At 44.7% G+C, this 27,223-nt stretch overlaps 1 protein-coding gene across 1 annotated transcript in view; it reads left to right on the top strand.

The window, feature by feature from the left end:
- Nucleotides 1-22,834, top strand: part of rictora (RPTOR independent companion of MTOR, complex 2 a) — a 238,748-nt gene extending 215,914 nt beyond the window's left edge. Inside the window, exons 36-38 of the mRNA XM_059644956.1 lie at nt 7,973-8,096; nt 17,378-17,516; nt 19,618-22,834. Coding sequence (XP_059500939.1) covers nt 7,973-8,096; nt 17,378-17,516; nt 19,618-19,686 — 332 coding nt within the window. The 3' untranslated portion in view covers nt 19,687-22,834. The remainder of the gene's footprint in view (nt 1-7,972; nt 8,097-17,377; nt 17,517-19,617) is intronic.
- Nucleotides 22,835-27,223: the final 4,389 nt, after the last annotated feature.

Genomic DNA, 27,223 nt, shown 5'->3' with positions numbered 1-27,223 from the left:
CTGTTGTAGTCGTTGGCACCATTTGAGGTACTCGATTCCTGATTCCTACAGCTGTTGTTAGTCGTTGTGCACCATTTGAGGTACTCTTCCTGATCCTACAGCTGTTGTTAGTCGTTGTGCACCATTTGAAGTACTCTTCCTGATTCCTACAGCTGTTGTTAGTCGTTGGTGCACCATTTGAAGTACTCTCCTGATTCCTACAGCTGTGTTAGTCGTTGTGCACCATTTTGAGGTACTCTTCCTGATTCCTACAGCTGTTGTTAGTCGTTGTGCACCATTTGAAGTACTCTTCCTGATTCCTACAGCTGTTGTTAGTCGTTGTGCACCATTTGAGGTACTCTTCCTGATTCCTACAGCTGTTGTTAGTCGTTGTGCACCATTTGAAGTACTCTTCCTGATTCCTACAGCTGTTGTTAGTCGTTGTGCACCATTTGAAGTACTCTTCCTGATTCCTACAGCTGTTGTTAGTCGTTGTGCACCATTTGAAGTACTCTTCCTGATTCCTACAGCTGTTTGTTAGTCGTTGTGCACCATTTGAAGTACTCTTCCTGATTCCTACAGCTGTTGTTAGTCGTTGTGCACCATTTGAGGTACTCTTCCTGATTCCTACAGCTGTTGTTAGTCGTTGTGCACCATTTGAGGTACTCTTCCTGATTCCTACAGCTGTTGTTAGTCGTTGTGCACCATTTGAGGTACTCTTCCTGATTCCTACAGCTGTTGTTAGTCGTTGTGCACCATTTGAGGTACTCTTCTGATTCCTACAGCTGTTGTTAGTCGTTGTGCACCATTTGAGGTACTCTTCCTGATTCCTACAGCTGTTGTTAGTCGTTGTGCACCATTTGAGGTACTCTTCCTGATTCCTACAGCTGTTGTTAGTCGTTGTGCACCATTTGAAGGTACTCTTCCTGATTCCTACAGCTGTTGTTAGTCGTTGTGCACCATTTGAGGTACTCTTCCTGATTCCTACAGCTGTTGTTAGTCGTTGTGCACCATTTGAGGTACTCTTCCTGATTCCTACAGCTGTTGTTAGTCGTTGTGCACCATTTGAGGTACTCTTCCTGATTCCTACAGCTGTTGTTAGTCGTTGTGCACCATTTGAGGTACTCTTCCTGATTCCTACAGCTGTTGTTAGTCGTTTGTGCACCATTTGAAGTACTCTTCCTGATTCCTACAGCTGTTGTTAGTCGTTGTGCACCATTGAGTACTCTTCCTGATTCCTACAGCTGTTGTTAGTCGTTGTGCACCATTTGAGGTACTCTTCCTGATTTCCTACAGCTGTTGTTAGTCGTTGTGCACCATTTGAGGTACTCTTCCTGATTCCTACAGCTGTTGTTAGTCGTTGTGCACCATTTGAAGTACTCTTCCTGATTCCTACAGCTGTTGTTAGTCGTTGTGCACCATTTGAGGTACTCTTCCTGATTCCTACAGCTGTTGTTAGTCGTTGTGCACCATTTGAGGTACTCTTCCTGATCCTACAGCTGTTTGTTAGTCGTTGTGCACCATTTGAAGTACTCTTCCTGATTCCTACAGCTGTTGTTAGTCGTTGTGCACCATTTGAAGTACTCTTCCTGATTCCTACAGCTGTTGTTAGTCGTTGTGCACCATTTGAGGTACTCTCCTGATTCCTACAGCTGTTGTTAGTCGTTGTTGCACCATTTGAAGTACTCTTCCTGATTCCTACAGCTGTTGTTAGTCGTTGTGCACCATTTGAAGTACTCTTCCTGATTCCTACAGCTGTTGTTAGTCGTTGTGCACCATTTGAAGTACTCTTCCTGATTCCTACAGCTGTTGTTAGTCGTTGTGCACCATTTGAAGTACTCTTCCTGATTCCTACAGCTGTTGTTAGTCGTTGTGCACCATTTGAAGTACTCTTCCTGATTCCTACAGCTGTTGTTAGTCGTTGTGCACCATTTGAAGTACTCTTCCTGATTCCTACAGCTGTTTGTTAGTCGTTGTGCACCATTTGAGGTACTCTTCCTGATTCCTACAGCTGTTGTTAGTCGTTGTGCACCATTTGAAGTACTCTTCCTGATTCCTACAGCTGTTGTTAGTCGTTGTGCACCATTTGAAGTACTCTTCCTGATTCCTACAGCTGTTGTTAGTCGTTGTGCACCATTTGAAGTACTCTTCCTGATTCCTACAGCTGTTGTTAGTCGTTGTGCACCATTTGAAGTACTCTTCCTGATTCCTACAGCTGTTGTTAGTCGTTGTGCACCATTTGAAGTACTCTTCCTGATTCCTACAGCTGTTTGTTAGTCGTTGTGCACCATTTGAAGTACTCTTCCTGATTCCTACAGCTGTTGTTAGTCGTTGTGCACCATTTGAGGTACTCTTCCTGATTCCTACAGCTGTTGTTAGTCGTTGTGCACCATTTGAGGTACTCTTCCTGATTCCTACAGCTGTTGTTAGTCGTTGTGCACCATTTGAAGTACTCTTCCTGATTCCTACAGCTGTTTGTTAGTCGTTGTGCACCATTTGAAGTACTCTTCCTGATTCCTACAGCTGTTGTTAGTCGTTGTGCACCATTTGAAGTACTCTTCCTGATTCCTACAGCTGTTGTTAGTCGTTGTGCACCATTTGAAGTACTCTTCCTGATTCCTACAGCTGTTGTTAGTCGTTGTGCACCATTTGAAGTACTCTTCCTGATTCCTACAGCTGTTGTTAGTCGTTGTGCACCATTTGAAGTACTCTTCTGATTCCTACAGCTGTTGTTAGTCGTTGTGCACCATTTGAAGTACTCTTCCTGATTCCTACAGCTGTTGTTAGTCGTTGTGCACCATTTGAGGTACTCTTCCTGATTCCTACAGCTGTTGTTAGTCGTTGTGCACCATTTGAAGTACTCTTCCTGATTCCTACAGCTGTTGTTAGTCGTTGTGCACCATTTGAAGGTACTCTTCCTGATTCCTACAGCTGTTGTTAGTCGTTGTGCACCATTTGAGGTACTCTTCCTGATTCCTACAGCTGTTGTTAGTCGTTGTGCACCATTTGAAGTACTCTTCCTGATTCCTACAGCTGTTGTTAGTCGTTGTGCACCATTTGAAGTACTCTTCCTGATTCCTACAGCTGTTGTTAGTCGTTGTGCACCATTTGAAGTACTCTTCCTGATTCCTACAGCTGTTGTTAGTCGTTGTGCACCATTTGAGTACTCTTCCTGATTCCTACAGCTGTTGTTAGTCGTTGTGCACCATTTGAAGGTACTCTTCCTGATTCCTACAGCTGTTGTTAGTCGTTGTGCACCATTTGAGGTACTCTTCCTGATTCCTACAGCTGTTGTTAGTCGTTGTGCACCATTTGAGGTACTCTTCTGATTCCTACAGCTGTTGTTAGTCGTTGTGCACCATTTGAGGTACTCTTCCTGATTCCTACAGCTGTTGTTAGTCGTTGTGCACCATTTTGAGGTACTCTTCCTGATTCCTACAGCTGTTGTTAGTCGTTGTGCACCATTTGAGGTACTCTCTTCCTGATTCCTACAGCTGTTGTTAGTCGTTGTGCACCATTTGAGGTACTCTTCCTGATTCCTACAGCTGTTGTTAGTCGTTGTGCACCATTTGAGGTACTCTTCCTGATTCCTACAGCTGTTGTTAGTCGTTGTGCACCATTTGAGGTACTCTTCCTGATTCCTACAGCTGTTGTTAGTCGTTGTGCACCATTTGAGGTACTCTTCCTGATTCCTACAGCTGTTGTTAGTCGTTGTGCACCATTTGAAGGTACTCTTCCTGATTCCTACAGCTGTTGTTAGTCGTTGTGCACCATTTGAAGTACTCTTCCTGATTCCTACAGCTGTTGTTAGTCGTTGTGCACCATTTGAGGTACTCTTCCTGATTCCTACAGCTGTTGTTAGTCGTTGTGCACCATTTGAAGTACTCTTCCTGATTCCTACAGCTGTTGTTAGTCGTTGTGCACCATTTGAGGTACTCTTCCTGATTCCTACAGCTGTTGTTAGTCGTTGTGCACCATTTGAAGTACTCTTCCTGATTCCTACAGCTGTTGTTAGTCGTTGTGCACCATTTGAAGTACTCTTCCTGATTCCTACAGCTGTTGTTAGTCGTTGTGCACCATTTGAGGTACTCTTCCTGATTCCTACAGCTGTTGTTAGTCGTTGTGCACCATTTGAGGTACTCTTCCTGATTCCTACAGCTGTTGTTAGTCGTTGTGCACCATTTGAGGTACTCTTCCTGATTCCTACAGCTGTTGTTAGTCGTTGTGCACCATTTGAGTACTCTTCCTGATTCCTACAGCTGTTGTTAGTCGTTGTGCACCATTTGAAGGTACTCTTCCTGATTCCTACAGCTGTTGTTAGTCGTTGTGCACCATTTGAGGTACTCTTCCTGATTCCTACAGCTGTTGTTAGTCGTTGTGCACCATTTGAAGTACTCTTCCTGATTCCTACAGCTGTTGTTAGTCGTTGTGCACCATTTGAGGTACTCTTCCTGATTCCTACAGCTGTTGTTAGTCGTTGTGCACCATTTGAAGTACTCTTCCTGATTCCTACAGCTGTTGTTAGTCGTTGTGCACCATTTGAAGTACTCTTCCTGATTCCTACAGCTGTTGTTAGTCGTTGTGCACCATTTGAAGTACTCTTCCTGATTCCTACAGCTGTTGTTAGTCGTTGTGCACCATTTGAAGTACTCTTCCTGATTCCTACAGCTGTTGTTAGTCGTTGTGCACCATTTGAAGTACTCTTCCTGATTCCTACAGCTGTTGTTAGTCGTTGTGCACCATTTGAAGTACTCTTCCTGATTCCTACAGCTGTTGTTAGTCGTTGTGCACCATTTGAAGTACTCTTCCTGATTCCTACAGCTGTTGTTAGTCGTTGTGCACCATTTGAGGTACTCTTCCTGATTCCTACAGCTGTTGTTAGTCGTTGTGCACCATTTGAGGTACTCTTCCTGATTCCTACAGCTGTTGTTAGTCGTTGTGCACCATTTGAGGTACTCTTCCTGATTCCTACAGCTGTTGTTAGTCGTTGGTGCACCATTTGAAGTACTCTTCCTGATTCCTACAGCTGTTGTTAGTCGTTGTGCACCATTTGAAGTACTCTTCCTGATTCCTACAGCTGTTGTTAGTCGTTGTGCACCATTTGAGGTACTCTTCCTGATTCCTACAGCTGTTGTTAGTCGTTGTGCACCATTTGAAGTACTCTTCCTGATTCCTACAGCTGTTGTTAGTCCGTTGTGCACCATTTGAGGTACTCTTCCTGATTCCTACAGCTGTTGTTAGTCGTTGTGCACCATTTGAGGTACTCTTCCTGATTCCTACAGCTGTTGTTAGTCGTTGTGCACCATTTGAAGTACTCTTCCTGATTCCTACAGCTGTTGTTAGTCGTTGTGCACCATTTGAAGTACTCTTCCTGATTCCTACAGCTGTTGTTAGTCGTTGTGCACCATTTGAAGTACTCTTCCTGATTCCTACAGCTGTTGTTAGTCGTTGTGCACCATTTGAAGTACTCTTCCTGATTCCTACAGCTGTTGTTAGTCGTTGTGCACCATTTGAAGTACTCTTCCTGATTCCTACAGCTGTTGTTAGTCGTTGTGCACCATTTGAAGTACTCTTCCTGATTCCTACAGCTGTTGTTAGTCGTTGTGCACCATTTGAAGTACTCTTCCTGATTCCTACAGCTGTTGTTAGTCGTTGTGCACCATTTGAGGTACTCTTCCTGATTCCTACAGCTGTTGTTAGTCGTTGTGCACCATTTGAAGTACTCTTCCTGATTCCTACAGCTGTTGTTAGTCGTTGTGCACCATTTGAGGTACTCTTCCTGATTCCTACAGCTGTTGTTAGTCGTTGTGCACCATTTGAAGTACTCTTCCTGATTCCTACAGCTGTTGTTAGTCGTTGTGCACCATTTGAGGTACTCTTCCTGATTCCTACAGCTGTTGTTAGTCGTTGTGCACCATTTGAAGTACTCTTCCTGATTCCTACAGCTGTTGTTAGTCGTTGTGCACCATTTGAGGTACTCTTCCTGATTCCTACAGCTGTTGTTAGTCGTTGTGCACCATTTGAAGTACTCTTCCTGATTCCTACAGCTGTTGTTAGTCGTTGTGCACCATTTGAAGTACTCTTCCTGATTCCTACAGCTGTTGTTAGTCGTTGTGCACCATTTGAGGTACTCTTCCTGATTCCTACAGCTGTTGTTAGTCGTTGTGCACCATTTGAAGTACTCTTCCTGATTCCTACAGCTGTTGTTAGTCGTTGTGCACCATTTGCCTCTGTTTTCTTTCTAATTTTCTCAGTATCCGTAGTCTTCCACAGATTTCTGTATGTACCTAACTTGCATTCAGTTCATCTCCCGTTTGAAATTCTTCCATTTTTCATCTGAAGTTTTATCCACCAAAATGTGTTTCCAGTCTGTGATCCCAATCATTGATTTTTTTAAAAATCCTTTTCTAACTTAATAATGAATCTTTATGATCATTGTTTTCCAAATGCTCCCCAATCTGATATTCACCATTTGGCCCACCTCATTTCCTATCACCAGATCTAACACATTCCCCCTCCCGGGTAGGACTGGAATTGTACTGCTCACATTGCAGGAATTTCTCCCTTTCCATGTTCCATACCTTTTCCCTGTCCACCCTCAGGTAGCTGAAATCACCAACTATCAAAAAACTACTTGTCCTGCAGATTTCCATAATCTGCCTAAATATGCTGTTTCTTACTCCTCTCCACTATCTGGTGGTCTTTAATAAATACCTAACAAGGTCATCGCTCCTTTCCTGTTTCACGCATCCAGCCGTATAGATTCTGATTCAGAACTATATCTTGTTCCAGGGCAATGATGTTATCTTTGACCGAGGTTGCTAAACCTCGATCCCTTTTCCCTGTGCTGTTTCTACGAAAAGTCCTATAAGGTAAACAGTCCTGTTTGGCTTGAGTCGCATTTCTGTCAATACTGCTATGTCAGATCCCTCGACAGCAATTTCTGCTACTAGTTCCCCTATACTCTTGTGCATTTTCATGCATAAAATTTAAACCTGCAGTTATTTCTCTCTCGGCTATTAGAAGACTATCATTTCTCCCTCCATTGACAACACTGAAGCTTTCCTTCACTTGCTTTACTCCATTCCCAACCTTCTCTCATTTGCCCTCTCTGTTACTTCCAAAACTAGGCTCAACTTTAGCTCACAGAGGGTGGTTTGTGTGCATAGACTGAACTAACAGAGGAAGTTGTAGATGCAGGTGTAGTTACAATATTAACACATTTGGATAAGTACATGAACAGAAAAGGTTGAGGGACTGGTTTATTCTGGGAATCTTGGTCAGCATGAATGAATTGGACTGAAGAATCTGTTTCTGTGCTGTATGACTTTATAGCCCACCCAACTGTACTACTTACTGTCGCAGTGAGGAGATTAGTTCCTTTTCAGCTCAGGCACAGCCCATCTGTTCTGAATAGCTTTCTCTTTTCCCAAAGTGATCCCAATGTCTCAAAATCCCTCCCTCCTACACCATCCTTCAAGCCACCGATTTACTGCCTGATCTGCCTTTGCCTGAATAGTGAGGTTCGTGGCACAGGTGGTATTTTTGCAATTACTTCCCTGCAACTCCTGTGTTCCCACCTACTCATTAACTCCCGAAACTGATGTTGCAAGCCCTCGAAGCTGTCTGTCTCTTTCTCGTTGGTTCCCATATGAATCACTACCACTGATTGTTCATTTCCTTTTCCAGAAGTTTAGCTCTTAGGGAGGGAATGCCAGGATTTTGACCCAGTGACACTGAAGGAATGGCAGTGTATTTTGAAGTCAGGATGGTGAGTAGCTTGGAGGAGAACTTGCAGGGGGTGGTGTTCCAATGTACCCTTGTCCTTCAAGACGAAAGTGGTCATGGATTTGGAAGGTGCTGTCTAAGAAGAATTGGCGAATTTCTGTAGTGTATCTTATATAAGCAGGTGAAAGATTAAATTACTCTTGTCTGACCATGTTATTGGCTGTTATTCACCTTCATCACCTTTGAATCTTGTTGTCATCTACAGGAGGGAAACCTGTCATCGAAGACACGCCTGCCTGCCGAGTACTGCTAAGGAAAGAAGTCTTACGATTGGTCATTAACCTGAGCAGCTCAGTGGGCACAAAAGGTCACGAAACTGGGCTCTTGACGTAAGAATTAATTTCACTATATCACTCCAAGATATTTGTTCACACTCAACAATGGCACCTTTATATTTAGAAAGTGCATGTAACATAATGAAACAACCCAAAGGACATGGAAGATAGAAGCAGGTGTAAGCCATTTGGCCCTTCAAGCCCGATCCACCATTTATCATAACCATTTGCAATCATCCAACTGAATGGTTTGTTCCTGCTTTTCCCCCCATATCTCTTGATCCCATTAACACCCAAGTGTTAAACCCAATTCCTCTTTGAAATCACTACTTTTTATACAGTGAATTCCACAGGTCACCACTCTCTGGGTGAAGATATTTCTTATAACTGTGACAAATGGGACAGACTTAGAACAGATCTAGCAGCTCAAGACTGGGCATCCATGAGGCGCTGTGGGCAATCAACAGCAGCAGAATTGTACTCCAGCACAATCTGTAACCTCATAGCCCAGCATATCCCCCACTCAACCATTACCATCAATGCAGGGGATCAACCCTAGTTCAATAGAGAGTGCAGCAGGGCATGCCAGGAGCAACACCAGGCATACCTGAAAATAAGGTGTTAACTTGAAGATAATAAACAAGACTACTTGCATGCCAAACAGCATAAGCAGCAAGTGATAGAGCTAAGTGATCGCACAACCAACAGATCAGATCTAAGTTTTGCAGCCCTAACACATCCAGTCATGAACGGTGATGGGCACCTTCCCCTGCAACCGCAGGAAATGCTACACTTGTCCCCACACCTCCTCCCTCACCCCCATCCCAGGCCCCAAGATGACATTCCACATTAAGCAGAGGTTCACCTGCACATCTGCCAATGTGGTATACTGCATCCACTGTACCCGGTGTGGCTTCCTCTACTTTGGGGAAACCAAACGGAGGCTTGGAGACCGCTTTGCAGAACACCTCCGCTCAGTTCGCAACAAACAACTGCACCTCCCAGTCGCAAACCATTTCCACTCCCCCTCCCATTCTCTAGATGACATGTCCAACATGGGCCTCCTGCAGTGCCACAATGATGCCACTCGAAGGTTGCAGGAACAGCAACTCATATTCCGCCTGGGAACCCTGCAGCCTAATGGTATCAATGTGGACTTCACCAGTTTCAAAATCTCCCCTTCCCCTACTGCATCCCTAAACCAGCCCAGTTCGTCCCCTCCCCCCACTGCACCACACAACCAGCCCAGCTCTTCCCCCCCCCCACCCACTGCATCCCAAAACCAGTCCAACTTGTCTCTGCCTCCCTAACCGGTTCTTCCTCTCACCCATCCCTTCCTCCCACCCCAAGCCGCACCCCCATCTACCTACTAACCTCATCCCACCTCCTTGACCTGTCCGTCTTCCCTGGACTGACCTATCCCCTCCCTACCTCCCCACCTATACTCTCTCCACCTATCTTCTTTACTCTCCATCTTCGGTCCGCCTCCCCCTCTCTCCCTATTTATTCCAGTTCCCTCTCCCCATCCCCCTCTCTGATGAAGGGTCCAGGCCCGAAACGTCAGCTTTTGTGCTCCTGAGATGCTGCTTGGCCTGCTGTGTTCATCCAGCCTCACATTTTATTATCTTGGAATTCTCCAGCATCTGCAGTTCCCATTATCTCTAACTCACTGAAGGAGGCGGCTCTACAAATAGCCCCATCTTCAATGATGGAAGGGCCCGGCACATCAATGCAAAAATAAGGCTGAATCATTCACAGCAATCTTCACCAGAAGTGCCAAGTGGTTGATCCATCTCTGCTTCCTCCAGTGGTCCCCAGCACTACAGACACCAGTCTGCAGCCAATTCGATTCACTCTGTGTGATATTAAACAGTTGAAGGCACTGAATACTGCAAAGATAATGGGCCCTGACAACATTTCAGCAATAGTACCTTCAAATTGTGCTTCAGAACTTGCCGCTCCCCTAGCCAAGCTGTCCCAGTTCCAGGTATCTACCTGATGATGTGGAAAAATGCCCAGGCATGTCTTGTATATAAAAAGTAGAACAAATCCAACCCAGCTAATTTCCGTCCCATCAGTCTACTCTCAATCATCAGTAAAGTGATGGAAAGTGTCAGTAACAGCACTATCAAGCAGCACTGCTTAGTGACGCCCAGTTTAGGTTCTGCCAGGACCATTCAGGTCCTGACCTCATTACAGCCTTGGTTCAAATGTGGACAACAGAGCTGAATTCTAAAGGTCTGGTGAGAGTGACAACCCTTGACATCAAGGCTGTATTCAACTGAGTGATATCAAGGAGCCTGAACAAAACTGTGTGTTGGCTGGAGGCATGCCTGGCACATAGGACCATGGTTATCGGAGGTCAGTCATCTCGGCTCCAAGACAACTGAGCAGGAGTTCATCAGGGTAGTCCCTTAGGTCCAACCATCTTCAGATGCTACATCAATTACTTTAACTCCATCATTAAGGTCAGGAGTGGGGATGTTCACCAATAATTGGGGTGGCACGGTGGCTCAGTGGTTAGCACTGCAGCCTCTCAGCACCAGGGACCCAGGTTCGATTCCAGCGTCGGGCGACTGTCTGTGTGGAGTTTGCACATTCTCCCCATGTCTGCGTGGGTTTCCTCCGGGTGCTCTGATTTCCTCCCACAGTCCAAAGATGTGCAGGCTAGGTGGATTGGCCATGCTAAATTGCCCATAGTGTTCTGGGGTGTGTGGGTTATAGGGGGATGAGTCTGGGTGGGATGCTTCAAGGGGTGGTGTGGACTTGTTGGGCCGAAGGGCCTGTTTCCACACTGTAGGGAATCTAATTGCACAAAGTCCAACACCATTCATGACTCTTCAGATACTGAAGCGGTCCTTGTTCAAATGCAACAAGATCTGGACAATATCCAGGCTTGGGTTGATAAGTGGCAAGTAATATTCATGCCAATCAGAGACAAATCTAACCACTGCCCATTTAGAGTAGTCGCCCAAGGCTAGAATCGAACCCAGGTCCCTGGCGCTGTGAGGCTGCAGTTCTAACCACTGAGCCACCGTGCCGCCCCATGATATTGCCTCATGTGCTGGCGAGAGATAGTAAGAATTGCAGATGCTACATTCAGTGATTTTGCCAGCATTGAATCCCCCATTATCAACATCCTCAGGGTTACCATTTACAAAACATTCGAAGGGTTTACCACATAAACACAGTGGCTACAATAGCAGGTTAGGAATACTGTGGCAGTAACTCACTACCTGACTCACCAAAGCCTGTCCACCATCTACAAGGCACAAGTCAGGAGTGTGCTGGAATACTTCCCAGATCGGTGCAGCCCCAACAACACTCAAGAAGCTCGACACCATCCAGGACAAAGCAGCCTCTTGATTTGCACCACATCCACAAGGATCCACTCCCCCCCACCACCGACACTCAGTAGCAGCAGTGTGTACTATCTACAAGATGTACTGCAGAAATTCACCAAAGATCCTCAGACAGCACCTTCCAAACCCACGACCACTTCCATCTAGAAGGACAAGGGCAGCAGATACTTAGGAACACCACCCCCTGCAAGTTCCCCTCTGCTGGGTCAAAATCCTTAAGTTCCCTTCCCTAGGGCATTATCAGTCAATATACAGGAGGTGGACAGTAGTGGTTCAAAAAGGCAGTTTATCACTACCTTCTCAAGGGGCAGCTAGGGATAAGCAACAAATGCTGGCCCAGCCAATGACCCCACTGTCCCACAGATGATTAAAAGGAAAATTCACGTATCTTTCGACTGTGACCCTGATTTTGGAGTTTCATCACAGGCTACATTCTTGCTGCATCTAGTCCTGTTAGAATTTTATTGGTTTCAATGAGAATTCCCCCGCCTCTCATTCATCTGAACTTTAGTGAATGCAATCCGAACTGACCCGGCCTTTCCTCCAGTCATTCCCACTATCCCAGGAATCAGTCTGATAAGCCTTTATTGCACTCCTTATAGCAAGAGCATCTTTCCTCCAATAAGGAGACCAAAATTGCACGCAGTATCCTTGGTGTACTCACACCATGGCCCTAATAACTGCAGCAAGACATTCCCTCAAGTCCTCTAACAATGAAGACCATTTACCTTCTTCACTGCCTGCTGCACCTGCATGCTTCCTCTCAGTGACTGGTGCACAAGGATATCGAAGTCATGTTGCAGGTTTTACCCTCAGATTATAGCCTTTCGGGTAATAACCTAAACTTTGGCTTTTGCTACCAAAGTGGATATATTCACAAGTTGCCACATTATACTGCTTCTGCCAATCATTTGCTCACTCGCTCAGCTTATCCAAATCATGCTGAAACATCTTGTATCTTCCTCACAGCCCGCGCACCCTCTCATCCAGCTTTGTGTCATTTGCATATGTGAAAATATTACATTTAGTTCCCTCATCCAGCTCATTGCTAATATGTTATGAATAACTGGGGTCCAAGGACCGAAAGCGGATCAGAAGAGCATTTTAAGTGTGATGCTGAGCCATATAAGGAGAGACTATATCAGAGGACCAAAATGTTGACCAAAGAAGTTGATTTTAAGGAGGCAGTAAGAACTAGAGCAAGGTACAGAGGGAGAAGAGAATTTCATAGCTCTGGAGCCCAGACAAGTGAAGACACTACCACTAAAAGTAGTTTCTTTTCATTTGTTTATGGGAAATGGGCATTTCTGACTGGGCATACACTTATAACTAATCTCAAATGCCCTGAGTGCCTTTGTCCTCTGCACAAAAACAGGATTTGCTGGAGAAATTCAGCAGTCCTGGCAGGATCTGTGGGAAGAAATCAGAGTTAACATTTTGAGTCCAGTGACTTTTCATAAGAACTTTTGTACCTTGGGAAAAGTAATATTTATTCTGAAGCTGAAGTGGAATAAGTTAGTGAATAGGTGGAGATGGTGCCTAGCGAGAGATATATGAAAGGGGTAGACAAACATGTAGATTGTGGATAGCAGAACAGCTGGATGAGTTGATAATAACAGCTAAACGTGAGAAATTGGATTAGCTGTGCTGAATGTAGCCCATGTAATGTGATAATGGGTCTAGGAGTACCTGGGAATGGGTGACTGTGCTAAAAGAATCCATATTGTAACAGAATCAGGTGTAGGGTGGATTAAAAAACATGGCAGGAAGGAATCAGGCTCTCAAGTTATGAAACTCAGCATTCAGTCCTAGACACTGCAGGATCCCTAAATGGAAAATGAGATGCTGTTCTTCAAGCATGCACTGAGCTTTGCTGGAGGACTGCAGCAGGCCTGTTACAGAGATTTGGCAGGGGAGCATGGTAGGGTGTTAAAGTGGCAAGCAGCTGGAAGCTCGTGATCGTTTTTATGGACAGAACGTAAACATTCTACAAAGCGCTCACCCAGCTTGTGTTCCATCTCCCCGTTGTGGGTGAACCTACATTGTGATAAGAGAATGCAATAGACTAAATTGAATGAAGTATAAGTAAATCAGTCCTTCACTGGAACATGTGTTTGAGGCTGTGATAATCAGGAGGGAGGAAGTAAATAGGCAGGTGTCAAGATAGCAAAGTGTGAAGCTGGATGAACACAGCAGGCCAAGCAGCATCTCAGGAGCACAAAAGCTGACGTTTCGGGCCTAGACCCTTTCAAAGCAAAAACAAGACTTGCTTCAACATGCAGCTTGTACGACAATCAGAAAACCAAACGTAATTAAAAAGTTATTTCCTTTCAAAAGGTTTGCTCCCAAAGTCCACTTAACCCTCGTCTCCATCGCTAAGTGCTATCACCTGGTTGAAAGGGCCAGCAGACAACCTTCTCTCAGACATCATCAATTGTCAAAAGTAATTTAAACAAAATTAGTCTAATGAGTTGAATATTATGAGCCTAGTTTTGGTATCCTGCTGGAGGTGGCAGAATTAGTTGTTAATAATTATTTGGATGTGGAGGCTGGTGGGCTGGTATGCGAGCACCAGAGGGACGCTATCGATGTTGTGGAATGAGGGCAGAAAAGCAAGAGATGGTTTGAACACCGGTAACGGCCCTGTCAATCATGGTAGTGACTCTGCTTGATTGTGTGATATTTTCTAAATGCTGTGCTGTAATGTGAAGGAGTTCAGTTAGTTCACTTAGCAAGATGGCTGGTTTGTGATGCAGAGTAATGCCAAAATCATGGGATCAATTCCTTCACAGGCTGAGTTTACCAAGAAGGAATATTTTGAAAACCTCCCCTTGCCTGAGGCATGATGATGTTCAGGTTATTACTATCTGTAATGGGCTTCCTTTAAAACAGACTAACACTTCTACACTAACTGATATTAAGCCAACTGGCCTATAGTTAACAAAGTGTGGGACTGGGTGAACACAGCAGGCCAAGCAGCATTTAGGAGCACAGAAACTGACGTTTCGGGCCTAGATGGATCTGATGAAGGGTCTTGGCGCAAAACGTCAGCTTTTGTGCTCCTGAGATGCTGCTTGGCCTGCTGTGTTCATCCAGCCTCACACTTTGTTATCTTGGATTCTCCAGCATATGCAGTTCCCATTATCTCTGGCCTGTAGTCACTTGTGTTTTATCTCCTTCCTTTTTAAAGAACAGTGTTCCATTGGTAGATTTTCAGTTATCAGGGACTTTTTCCTGAATCCCAAGATTCCCAGAAGATTACAACCAGTGCATCCACTATCTGTGTAGCTACTTCCTTTAATATCTGAGGACGCAGCACATCATGTCCAGGGGAGTTAGTGGTCTTTAACCTCATTAGTTTATTTAGTCTTTTTGAAATGCTGTTAACGCCCTCCACCATGAAGAATGATGCTAAAGTGTTTTTTTCAATACCTCTGCCATTTCCTGGTGTCCTTTTATTATTTCTAAACCTCTTCCTCTAAGTCATCTATGTTCACGTTGGCCTCTGCCTTTTCAACATTTAAAGAAGCTCTTATGAAATGCAATCCTCTGGCTTACCACTAATCATTGCCATATTATATGTTTTTTCTTCAAATTTGATGCTATCCTCAACCGTAGTCAGTGTATCCCCTGCCTAGAATTCTCCTTCATATTTGCTGTGAGTAATGAACTGTTTTCCTTTAAATATTCTGCCTGTGTTCATCAAACACCTATTCTGCTAACCTCCTTTCCTATCCCCGTGTACCTACCGTTGTTTAATTTTAGCACAGCTATTTCTGTTATTCACTCTTTGTTTGACTGTTAAATTCTATGATCACTGTTCCATACAAATCTTTTACTGAAAGATCATTCATTAAACTCGTTATCGGATCCAATGAAGCCTGATCCTTGGGTGGATCCACAACAGTATTCTTGTAGGAAACTCTCATGAATGCACTATATGAATTCTTCCTCTTCCTCTGCCAAATTGATTTTCCAATTATGCATGAAGTTAAAAGTCACCTGTGACTAATGTTATGAATTTTTAAAATTCCTCATTCTCTATCCTGACTGTTAGAGGGCTATAGACTACTCTCAAACAGTATTGTCTTCTCCTTTTTATTTCCTACATTCACTCGTATGGATTCTACACTTTCTGCTGCTACAGAGGTCTTCAAGCAGCTAGCTTAGGGGGAGCATAGGTTGAAAGAATGGTTAATAATATCAGCAGTATCCTTTATTAGCCGGGTGGTACAACACTACGCCTTGGGACAAATATGTAAGTATTACAATGGAGAAGCGTTTCCAGGGTTGAGGATTTCAATAAAATAGAAAGATAGTAGAATTTGGGACTATTATCCTTGGAAGAAAGGAGCTTTAGTGGGGATTAGATCAAGATGTTCAAAATCATGGATCTGGACAAAGAGAGAAAATTGTTCCCGTTAGTGAAAAAGTCAACAACCATAGAGACACAGATAATTTCTTCTGCTAATTATCTTCAGTGGTGACATGAAAGATTGTCCCACAGTAAGTAGTTAAGATTATGAATGTAATGCCTGACAGTCTGGTGGATGCAGGTTCAATTGGGGCTTTCAAGATGGAATTGTAAAGGAAGAATGAGCAGTTACCAGGAGTAAAAGGCAGCAGGGGGACTGTCCTTGGTGCCACTTGATGAATAGCTGCTTTAGAGAGCCAGACCAGTCTAGACATGACGTACCAAATGAATTCCTCTGTGCTTGTATCCATTCTGAAATTTTTTCAATCATTGCAGCTGGTGTAGTGGTTGAGAACTCGGATCCCAATGTGGCCAGCTGCTGCATTGTTCTGGAGGCAGCAGGCTGGAGCTATAAGCAGAGCTTGGCATTGTCAGAGTGCTTTGCGAACGGGAGTCACGGAGAGAGTGGTCTCTCCGGAAAGCAGACAAGGGTGGGAATGGAAAAATGTCTTGGGTGGTAGGGTCGGATTGTAGATGGCGGAAGTGCTTTCCGGAGAGACCACTCTCTCCGTGACTCCCTTGTTTGCTCCACACTGCCCTCCAACCCCAGCACACCTGGCACCTTCCCCTGCAACCGCAGGAAATGCTACACTTGCCCCCACACCTCCTCCCTCACCCCTATGAGTTGCTGTTCCTGCAACCTTCGGGTGGCATCATTGTGGCACTGCAGGAGGCCCATGACCAGCCCAGTTCGTCCCCTCCCCCTACTGCACCACACATCCAGCCCAGCTCTTCCCCTCCACCCACTGCATCGCAAAACCAGTCCAGCCTGTCTGCCTCCCTAACCTGTTCTTCCTCTCACCCAACCCTTCCTCCCACCCCAAGCCGCACCTCCATCTCCTACCTACTAACCTCATCCCACCTCCTTGACCTGTCCCGTCTTCCCTGGACTGACCTATCCCCTCCCTACCTCCCCACCTCTACTCTCCTCTCCACCTATCTTCTTTTCTCTCCATCTTCGGTCCACCTCCTCCTCTCTCCCTATTTATTCCAGAACCCTCACCCCATCCCCCTCTCTGATGAAGGGTCCAGGCCCGAAACGTCAGCTTTTGTGCTCCTGAGATGCTGTTGGGCCTGCTGTGTTCATCCAGCCTCACAATTTATTATCACTGATAAATAGAGTCTTGTCAATTGCACCAAGAGCAAAACCATCCCACCTATTCAGTCCTCCAGGAGAGCATACAAGAATTACAACCACCCCTCATTTCAGCAACACATAACAAGCAGCAGTTATCATTCTGTGTTTGAAATTGTTCCAGCAGTTGTATTTTTACCACTGATTCAGGACTGCTTACAGAAACTGGTTCCACACTGCAGGGATTCTGTGATGTTATGAGGGGAACAGGATGAATACCATGGTCGGTGGATTGTGAATCCCACCCCAGTGGTGTTCCTTGGCTTTCACAGCTGTTGTGAATGACTGGCTGCTGTTTCAAAGGTATTTCTGAGATTTATTCCTCTGCTTGTCTCAGACTCCTGTTTTACTCTCTCTCCCCCAGGATAAAGGAAAAGTTTCCTCATGCTTTCGATGACATTTGTCTATATTCTGAGGTTTCCCACTTACTGGCAAACTGCACCTTCCGTCTGCCTTCCCGCAGGTTTATCCAAGAACTCTTCCAGGATGTTCAGTTCCAACCCGTAAGTTTCTGACTGCAATAATTGTTAATCGGAAAGCTCCCCCTCTTGAGACATCATATTTCTCCTTCGTAAGGGTAGGGAGGGCTTCATATGTAAGGAGCTTCTTAAGGGAGATATATCATTGTTCTATGAGAAGGGTGGTTGGGTGGGGGAAGGAGCAAGCACATGGGATCTCTGGCCACATTTGCTAGAGTCATTGGTTGGTCTCAGTTCCCTACAAACTGAATCTGGGAGGACACTTTCACCAGAGCCTCCAGGAACAATCTTTGTCTATTTCTAAAGGTTTCCTGTCTCTTTTAAGGTGCAAATTGAGGCTTTCAAGATGGCATTGTAAAGGAAGAATGTAAAGGTTCCCCATGGTAGGTTGATGGAGAAAGTGAAGTCGCATGGGGTCCAGGGTGTGCGCACTAGATGGATAAAAAACTGGCTAGGCAACAGGAGAGAGTAGTAGTAGAAAGGGGTTTCTCAAATTGGAGACCTGTGACCAGTGGTGTTCCACAGGGATCTGTCCTGGGACCACTGTTGTTTGTGATCTAAGTAAATGATTTGGAGGAAGGTATAGATGGTCTGATTAGCAAGTTTGCAGACGACACGAAGATTGTTGGAGTAGCAGATAGTGAAGGGGACTGTCAGAGATTACAGCAGAATATAGATAGATTGGAGAGTTGGGCAGATAAATGGCAGATGGAGTTCAATCCAGGCAAATGCGAGGTGATGCATTTTGGAAGATCTAATTCAAGAGCAAACTATACAGTAAATGGAAAAGCCCTGGGGAAAATTGATGTACAGAGAGATTGGGGTGTTCAGGTCCATTGTTTCCTGAAGGTGACAATGCAGGTCAATAGAGTGGTCAAGAAGGCATATGGCATGCTTTCCTTCATTGGGCGGGGTATTGAGTACAAGAGTTGGCAGGTCATGTTACAGTTGTATAAGACTTTTGGTTCGGCCACATTTGGAGTACTGTGTACAGTTCTAGTCGCCACATTACCAAAAGGATGTGGATACTTTGGAGAGGGTGTAGAGGAGGTTCACCAAGATGTTGCCTGGTATGGAGGGTGCTGACTATGAAGAGAGGTTGAGTAGATTAGGATTATTTTCATTAGAAAGACAGAGGTTGAAGAGTTACCTGATTGAAGTCTACAAAATCATGAGGGGTATAGACAGGGTGGATAGCAAGAAGCTTTTTCCTAGAGTGGGGGACTCAATTACTAGGGGTCATGAGTTCAAAGTGAGAGGAGGGAAGTTTAGGGGAGATATGCGTGGAAAGTTCTTTACACAGAGGGTGGTGTGTGCCTGGAACGCGTTGCCAGCGGAGGTGGTAGACGCAGACATGATAGTGTCTTTTAAGATGTATCTGGACAGATACATGGATGGGCAGGGAGCAAATGGACACGGACCGTTAGAAAATAGATGACAGGTTAGACAGAGGATCTCGATCGGCGCAGGCTTGGAGGATCGAAGGGCCTGTTCCTGTGCTGCAGGTTTCTTTGTTCAAATTTTTCTTACCTCTGTCACTGACTGTCTTTGTTGCAAGGAATGAATCAATCAATCTCTCTGTCTCTCTCACTCTCTGTCTCTCTCACTCTCTGTCTCTCTCACTCTCTGTCTCTCTCACTCTCTGTCTCTCTCACTCTCTGTCTCTCTCACTCTCTGTCTCTCTCTCTCTCTCTCTGTCTCTCTCTCTCTCTGTGTCTCTCTCTCTCTCTCTCTGTCTCTCTCTCTCTCTGTCTCTCTCTCTCTCTCTACCTCTCTGCCCCCCTCCCTCTCTCTCTCCCTCTCCCTCTCTCCCTCCCTCCCCCCCTCCCTCTCCCTCCCTCCCCCCCTCTCCCTCTCCCTCTCTCCCTCCCTCCCCCCCTCTCCCTCTCTCCCTCCCTCCCCCCCTCTCCCTCTCCCTCTCTCCCTCCCTCTCCCTCTCTCCCTCCCTCTCCCTCTCCCCCTCTCCCTCTCCCCCTCTCCCTCTCCCCCTCTCCCCCTCCCCCTCTCCCTCTCTCCCTCTCCCCCTCCCCCTCTCCCTCTCTCCCTCTCTCTCTCTCTCTCTCTGTCTTTGTCTCTCTGTTGCAGGAGTGACTCCATGCCCTGACCATGTTTACTCTCTCGACAGCTGTATGAGGAAGCAGATACTACTCTATCACCGAAGCAGCTTGAAGCTGAGCCAACCCCAGCATCCTGACCAAATTTGTGCTGACGTATTGCCACATCACCAAACCTACAAACTACTTCACCCAGACTTCAACAGTACCAACATCTGACTGTTGCTGTGACCAGCAGGGCAGGGCAGGATTGTCGAATCGGCACTCAAATCCTGTCCCTTGCATGTTCTTATTTATTTCCCTTCCCTCTGTCTTGGATGTGAAGGTATCCTTAACACTACAGGAGGAGTGATGCAGACTGGGAGACAGTAAGTGAGACCAGAGTGGTTGGATCTCTCCCTGTTCCATGGCTGTTGGCACAGATGCACATGCTCATCCCTAACCCTATCGCAAGTCTCCATCCACCAGCATTGCCTTAGTTTCTTTCAATCACTGGGTCAGATGAGCTCAATCCTATCTACCATCCATGCACTCAGTTTTCAGGGGTGCCAATTTTATATGTTTAAATGTAGTCACCTTGTAAGAAAGACCACTTTATAATCTACTTAAATTGCATTGACTGTACGAGTTCAGGCAGATTAGAATCAGACCCCTGTGCTGTTGACATGCAGTCCTGGAAAACCTTAACTCATGGCAGAAAAAATATTCCATGGTATGGTGCTGTGGGGTCCCGAATGCAAGCAGATTTGCCTCTTAACGGTAAATCACGCTTGCAGTAACTAATTACAGGGCTGCAATTGTAATGTGTGTATATTGGAAATGCAGTTTAGTGCACCCAGGAACAATTCTGCGTATCCACTGGCCCATTAGAGAATAGGAAACAGCAATTCTGTATGGAAACTCCTGTTCCTAAATCCTAGGCTGCTCTCCATTACTCCTGGACACCAAAGTAAATGCAAAATCCTCCCATCTGCTTCTGGGTCTCAGGGTATATAGAAACCTGCCTGTACGGACATGGATATGTGAGCAGTGCTCCTTATCTGACCCAATTGATATGGATCATTAAGGGCTAAATCCTGTCATCTTAACATTTTGGCTGAAATGGCATGAAGTTTCCATTGCATACCCTGCTAAGAAAGATTGTACCAGAACTTTCAGAAACACCATTTCAGGAGAAGCAAAGTCTGATTGTCATTTGTCTAAGGGTCCTTAAAAACCATGTGACAGTAGGCTTTCATAGATTGGGGTCCACCCTCCCTTTACCATACCAGACTGCAAACTTTGGTCTTTTAGCACTCATCTGAGTTGCTTTGTATGAGCAGAAGCCCTTGAAATTCCATGAGTTAAGTGTATATTTTGAGTTTTAAGGTGTGTTGTGTGGAGTTGGTGTCAATAAGTAGCAATGAAAATTCTAACACTACAGTACAGGGCCCTGTGAGCCCTGCTTTCACTGCAAAATGTCAGGTGTGATGGTATGAGAAGAACACAATGAAGCCCTGGCCTTTCCATTGCAATTATTTGTTATTAATCTCAAACAGCAATGGTCTCCTGGCTTCAGGAGGGAAGGTCTCAACCAAATAGTTTTGTCTCATCATTCTGACTTTGACGTGACACGCATATGCACACAATTTCTCACCCTTTCACTGGTCGCAAGTTACACTAAGATACAAAATGTTCATGGATGTTTTTGTATCTGTAACCATAAACACCAATGATTAGATGTCTGAGACAGGAAGGAAATAGCTAGTGACTGGTTTCCCCTCATCCTATCCTGCACTACTTCAATGTGTGTTGCTTCCTATGGCTTTTGGAGAGAATGGGAGTGTCTGCATTTAGATATCTGTCAGAAAACCTCTTAGTGGCTGGAGCAGTGTTGCTGTGCTCTCAATCATAACTGTAGTTCTTTGTCTTGGATCATTTATTCAGACTTGATGAGAGGCATTATATGACCCAGGATTGAGGATTAGATATAAATTCTGGATTGGGGTTAGAATCGCTGACTGCTGGTGAATGCAATGGATTCTCCAGACAGGATTACATTCAGTCCTTAGTGGCTGGACAGGAAACAGGTGAATGTTTTCATTTCCAGAGCAGTTGTTGAATTCTAGCAAAGTGGAAGGTGAAAATAAAGGGATGGGTCCAGAATAAGGTGCTATTACAATACACATCCATCTCTCCAGGAACTGATGACCAAGGAGAAAGAAATATGATGTATGCAATATTATAAACACAAAAGGATGGCTTTGCTGTGGCCTCAGCAGCTCACAAGTATTCTGTCTTCCAACTGCTTATTCCAATTATGCCTCTGCCTCTAACACAGCTGCCAGACCAATTCTTACCCATCAGTCACACTGCAGTATCTGTTTTATTTCCCCTATATCTCCCCTGTCCCCTCATTGCACTGGTAAGAACACTAACTTCATATTGATCAGTTAAATGAGTCAGCAACAGTGACCATATCCTGAATAACTGATTTTCAAAGTTCTTATAGGTCAGTAATTAACTGTTTCATGATCATGTGTTATTTTGGACTCCTATGTATTCCAAAGTTGATTGGTAAATGCTGATTGTCAGGATTATGTAGATGTCTCCAAGAATCCTGTGTCTGGTCATTCCCGTGGTCCGTGTACGTATCTGTCTTTCCTGCTCAGTCTCGTTGGCTCATGTGGTTTGTCTGTCTTGTGGTCAGCTGGTCATTATGTTTAACTTTGATCTCTTCCAAGTACATGTGTCCGAAACCACCCCATAAGAGTTTTAAGGAGGAGGATGTTGAAGCGAATCAACGGCCTTTGGTTGTGAGAGAAGGGTGGCTGAGATTTCTTGATCAAGCTATCAATGTTTTGCTATTTTACATATCTGTTTAAGAAGGAATAGAAGACTGACACCTGTGAGAGGGAGAGAGCATAGAATATGGACATTGCAACCATCATTGTGGATGTGTTTGATTTTATTTCTGTGATAAGCTGCTACATTATTGGGATGTTCTAGTGTTCATAGGTCACTGAACATGAAACCTGATTTATATTGTATACCTGTAAAATAGTCTTGATTAAAAATGAGAAGAAATTATTTATATATTTTCCATAAAAGAATATTTCATGGAGCTGTGTATAATTTAAATAACGTAAAGCAGAGAAGAGCACCTGTCAAGAGTAATGTTTTTGTGTTGCCACCTTGTGGTTTCTTTGTATAGTGTGTACAGTCTTGTTTTGGGCATTTACCCTTCTGAACATAAAATTTATCAAAGGGATGCATTGTTAATTAACAATAAAAGCAAACTTATCCAGACTTGATTGTGATGGAAATCATACTAATGCATTTATCATAGTACCAGGTACTGGAAAAAGTGCTAGAAATGCATACCATCAGAAACAGCCATTTAGCCCATATTTTTGCCATATCTCTCCAGAGCAATCCAATCAGTCCTATTCTATTTCTGTGACTTTACTTCCTTCCAGTTCCTATTTATTTTGGTAACCATTGACCATAAGATGTGCAAACAGAAGTCGGCCATTCAGTCCTTTCAAGGCTGTTGTGCCATTCAGTGAGATTGTGGCTGATTTCATAATTTTAGTTCTACCTATCTGTCTCTTGCCAGTAACCCCTGATTCCTTTAAAAGAAATCCATCACACCCTTGAATATACTAATCAGTAATGACCCAACCTCTACAGTAAGAGCTAAAAGGGGACAAGAGATATCTTGAGCAAACATGGTTACGGAAAATCCCAAAGTTTTTTATTCATATATAAAGAGCAAGTGGGTAACTAGAGAAGGATTGGCCCACTTAAGGACAAAGAAAGTTATGCGTCGGGTCAGAGAAAGGGTGTGACATTGTTAACGAGTACTTTGCATCGGTAGTCTCCAAGGAGAGGGACGTGATGGATGTTGAGGTTAGGGATAGATGTTTGATTACTCTTGGTCAAGTCAGCATAAGGCAGGAGGAAGTGTTGGGTATCCTAAAAGGCATTATGGTGGACAAGTTCCCAGGTTGTTGAGGGAATGGAGAGAGGAGATGGCTGGGGCCTTAACAGATATCTTTGCACATCCTTAAACACGGAAGAGTTCCCAGAGGACTGGAGAATTACTAATGTCGTCCCCTTGTTTAAGAAGGGTAGCAGGGATAACCTAGGTAATTATCAACCGGTGAGCCTGACGTCAGTGGTAGGGAAGCTACTGGAGAAGATACTGAGGGATAGAATCTATTCCCATTTGGAAGAAAATGGGCTTATCAGTGATAGGCAACATGGTTTTGTGCAGGGAAGGTCATGTCTGACAACTTAATAGAATTCTTTGAGAACGTGACAAAGTTGATTGATGAGGGAAAGGCTGTAGATGTCATATACATGGACTTCAGTAAGGCGTTTGATAAGGTTTCCCCATGGCAGGCTGATAGAGAAAGTGAAGTCACATGGTGTCCAGGGTGTGCTAGCTAGATGGATTTTAAAAAACTGGCTGGGCAACAGAAGACGGAGTAGTAGTGGAAGGGAGTTTCTCAAATTGGAGACCTGTGACCAGTGGTGTTCCACAGGAATCTGTGCTAGAACCACTGTTGTTTGTGATACACATAAATGATCTGGAGGAAGGTGTAGGTGGTCTGATCAGCAAGTTTGCAGATGACACTAAGATTGGTGGAGTAGCAGATAGTGAAGGGGACTGCCAGAGATTACAGCAGAATATAGATAGACTGGAGAGTTGGGCAGATAAATGGCAGATGGAGTTCAATCCGGGCAAATGCGAGGTGATGCATTTTGGGAGATCAAATTCAAGGGCGAACTATACAGTAAATGGATAAGTCCTAGGGAAAATTGATGAACAGAGAGATCTGGGTGTTCGGGTCCATTGTTCCCTGAAGGTGACAATGCAGGTCAATAGATGATCAAGAAGGCATATGGCATGCTTTCCTTCATTGGGCAGGGTATTGAGTACAAGAGTTGGCAGGTCATGTTACAGTAGTGTAAGACTTCGGTTCAGCCACATTTAGAGCACTGCGTACAGTTCTGGTCGCCACATCACCAAAAGGGATGTGGCTGCTTTGGAGAGGGTGCAGAGGAGGTTCACCAGGACGTTGCCTGGTACAGAGGGCACGAGCTACGAAGAAAGGTTGAGTAGGTTAGGATTATTTTCATTAGAAAGACAGATTCGGGCAGGGGAGGGGAACCTGATTGAGATCTACAAAATCATGAGGGGTATAGACAGGGTGAATAGCAAGAAGCTTTCTTCCCCCACCCCATCCCCAGAGTGTGGGAACTCAATTACTAGGGGTCATGAGTTCAAAGTGAGAGGAGGAAAGTTTATGGGAGGTAAATGTGGAAAGTTCTTTACGCAGAGGGTGGTAGGTGCCTGGAACGCGTTACCAGCGGAGGTGATAGATGCAGACACTATAGTGTCTTTTAAGGTATATTGGGACAGGTACATGGATGGGTGGGGAGCAAAGGGATACAGACCATTAGAAAACAGACGACAGGTTGAGATAGAGGATCTCGATCGGCGCAGGCTTGGATGGCCAAAGGGCCTGTTCTTGTGCTGTAAGTTTCTTTGTTCTATTCATCATTGATTCAAACCTTGACTATACCTCATCTCACCCACACTCCTGTAAAAATGCTATGCCATACTCAATTCCTCCCCTCCTGCCACATCTTCCAGGTTGAGGCATTCTACACTAGGACTTCCCAAATATTCCCCTACCTCCCTTCCCCACCCCCACTGTTTATTTCTGGGCTTTCCTCCCCTTCCCCAGTCCTGAAGAAGCTTCCCATCCTCTATTATTAAGGATCCCCCTCAACTGCAACTTCCGCTCCCTCCCCTCTCACCGTTTCTGTGCTTCTGCCCTCAGACCTTCTCCTCAACAATGATAAAGGCTGCTTCGTCCCCATGCCACTCCACTAACCTCCAAATACAACATACCATGATCTGACATTTCCTCCAAATCCAGTCAGACCCCATCACCATTAAAGATATTTCCCTCCCCATCCCTGTCCGTGTTCTGTAGGGACCACTCTGTGACTCTCATGAACTGTAAACTACCCACCAACCCCTCCAATAGACCTGGTACATTTCCCTGCAACCACAGGAGATGCAACATCTGCCCCTACATCTCATCTCCATCCAAGGCCCTAAATGATTCTTCCAAATCCAGCATTCACCTGCACTTCATCTAACCTCACCTACTGTGTCCATTGCTCCTGCTGTCATCATCTCTGTATTGGGGAGACCAAACAGTGACACAGGGACCAATTTGCAGAGCGCAGCCACTCTGTATGCACCAACCAGCCTGACCTTCCGGTTGCCATCAAATCTAACTGCCCCTCTCACTCCCCTAGTAACATGTCCATCCTTGGCCTCCTCCACTGTCAGTTAGGTGGATGAACACCACCTCATTTTTCATTTTGGGAGGTTCCAGCCCATTAGCCTGAATATTAACTCCACCAGGCTTCACGATCTCTCCACCCCAACTTGTCCATCTTCCAACTGCTCCACCTTTATACTGACCAACAATAGCATCCACCTATCATCATCTCACCCACCCTACCTTCTTCCCAACACTTTATTTCTGGGCTTTCCTCCCCTTCCCCAGTCCTGAAGAAGGGTGCTGACATGAAACATTGACTTTCCTACTCCTGGGATGCTGTCTGACCTGCTGTGCTTTTCCAAATGCACCTTGCTTTCTCCCTACTTTTATGTGCCAGTTCCTCTGAAATAAAGGCTGACAGTCAATATTACCCACTGAACTGAGATGTTAGCCTCTAGTGATTTACACACATGGAGTCCCCAAACCTGTGCTGTAGCTGTCTGCAATTCCTCTATGTATAGAGAGGCTTTTGACTAGCCTGGGAATGGAAAGTTATTGGGAACATACAGGACTGTACAGTTGAGTTTAAAATCAAATCAGCTATTTTATTGACTGGCAGAGCAGCCTACTCTTGTTCCTGGTCTGCAAATTCTTCTATTAGTTAACCAGCCCCAACTCCATGCTAATATTTTAGCACAACATCATGGAGTCTTAAGTAGTCTAACATGTGGTACATTATTTAGCACCGCCTGAAAACCCAAAAATATTACGTGCTGTTTCCACTTAATCTATCTCTCTTGTTGCATCCTCAAAACATAGTAGTTAATTTCAGGCATGGTTCCCCTTTCATGAAGCCTTGTTGGCTGTGCTTAATTATTTTATGCCTTTCTAAATGCTATGCTCTATAAGACTAACATTTTCCCAATAATGTTATCATAGAATAACTGGCCTATAGATAACTTTGTTTTAAAAGGGGAGGTTAAAAAACAGGTATCCAATTAAAAACTGACAATGTTAAAAAACAGGTATCCAATTAAAAACTGACAATGTCTGGGACTCCCCGCCACCCCAAGCCCCAATCCAAGACTAGGATATTGCTACCAATACATGCACTACTGCTGCAGCTACTTACCTTTTAAAATCCCGCAATCCATCATCACCAGTTGGGTTTAATCTGCCTTTAGCCTCATCAGCTTCCCTTGTGATAGTTATTATATGCTTCCTCTCCCTTTCACTACATATCGAATGATTATGAGGACTTTTTGAAATGCCGAGTGTCTATACTGAACACTGGCTAGCCAAAGTCCTGATGCAGTCAATTCCTATTGTCTATGTTCAGAAACTTTGATTTTATTAGGAAAACAGCAGTCTTTGCACAAACTCTTAG

Source organism: Stegostoma tigrinum, chromosome 3 (genome assembly GCF_030684315.1).
Source record: "Stegostoma tigrinum isolate sSteTig4 chromosome 3, sSteTig4.hap1, whole genome shotgun sequence".
Classification (NCBI taxonomy): Eukaryota; Metazoa; Chordata; class Chondrichthyes; order Orectolobiformes; family Stegostomatidae; genus Stegostoma; species Stegostoma tigrinum.
This window is presented reverse-complemented; position numbering and strand designations above follow the sequence as displayed.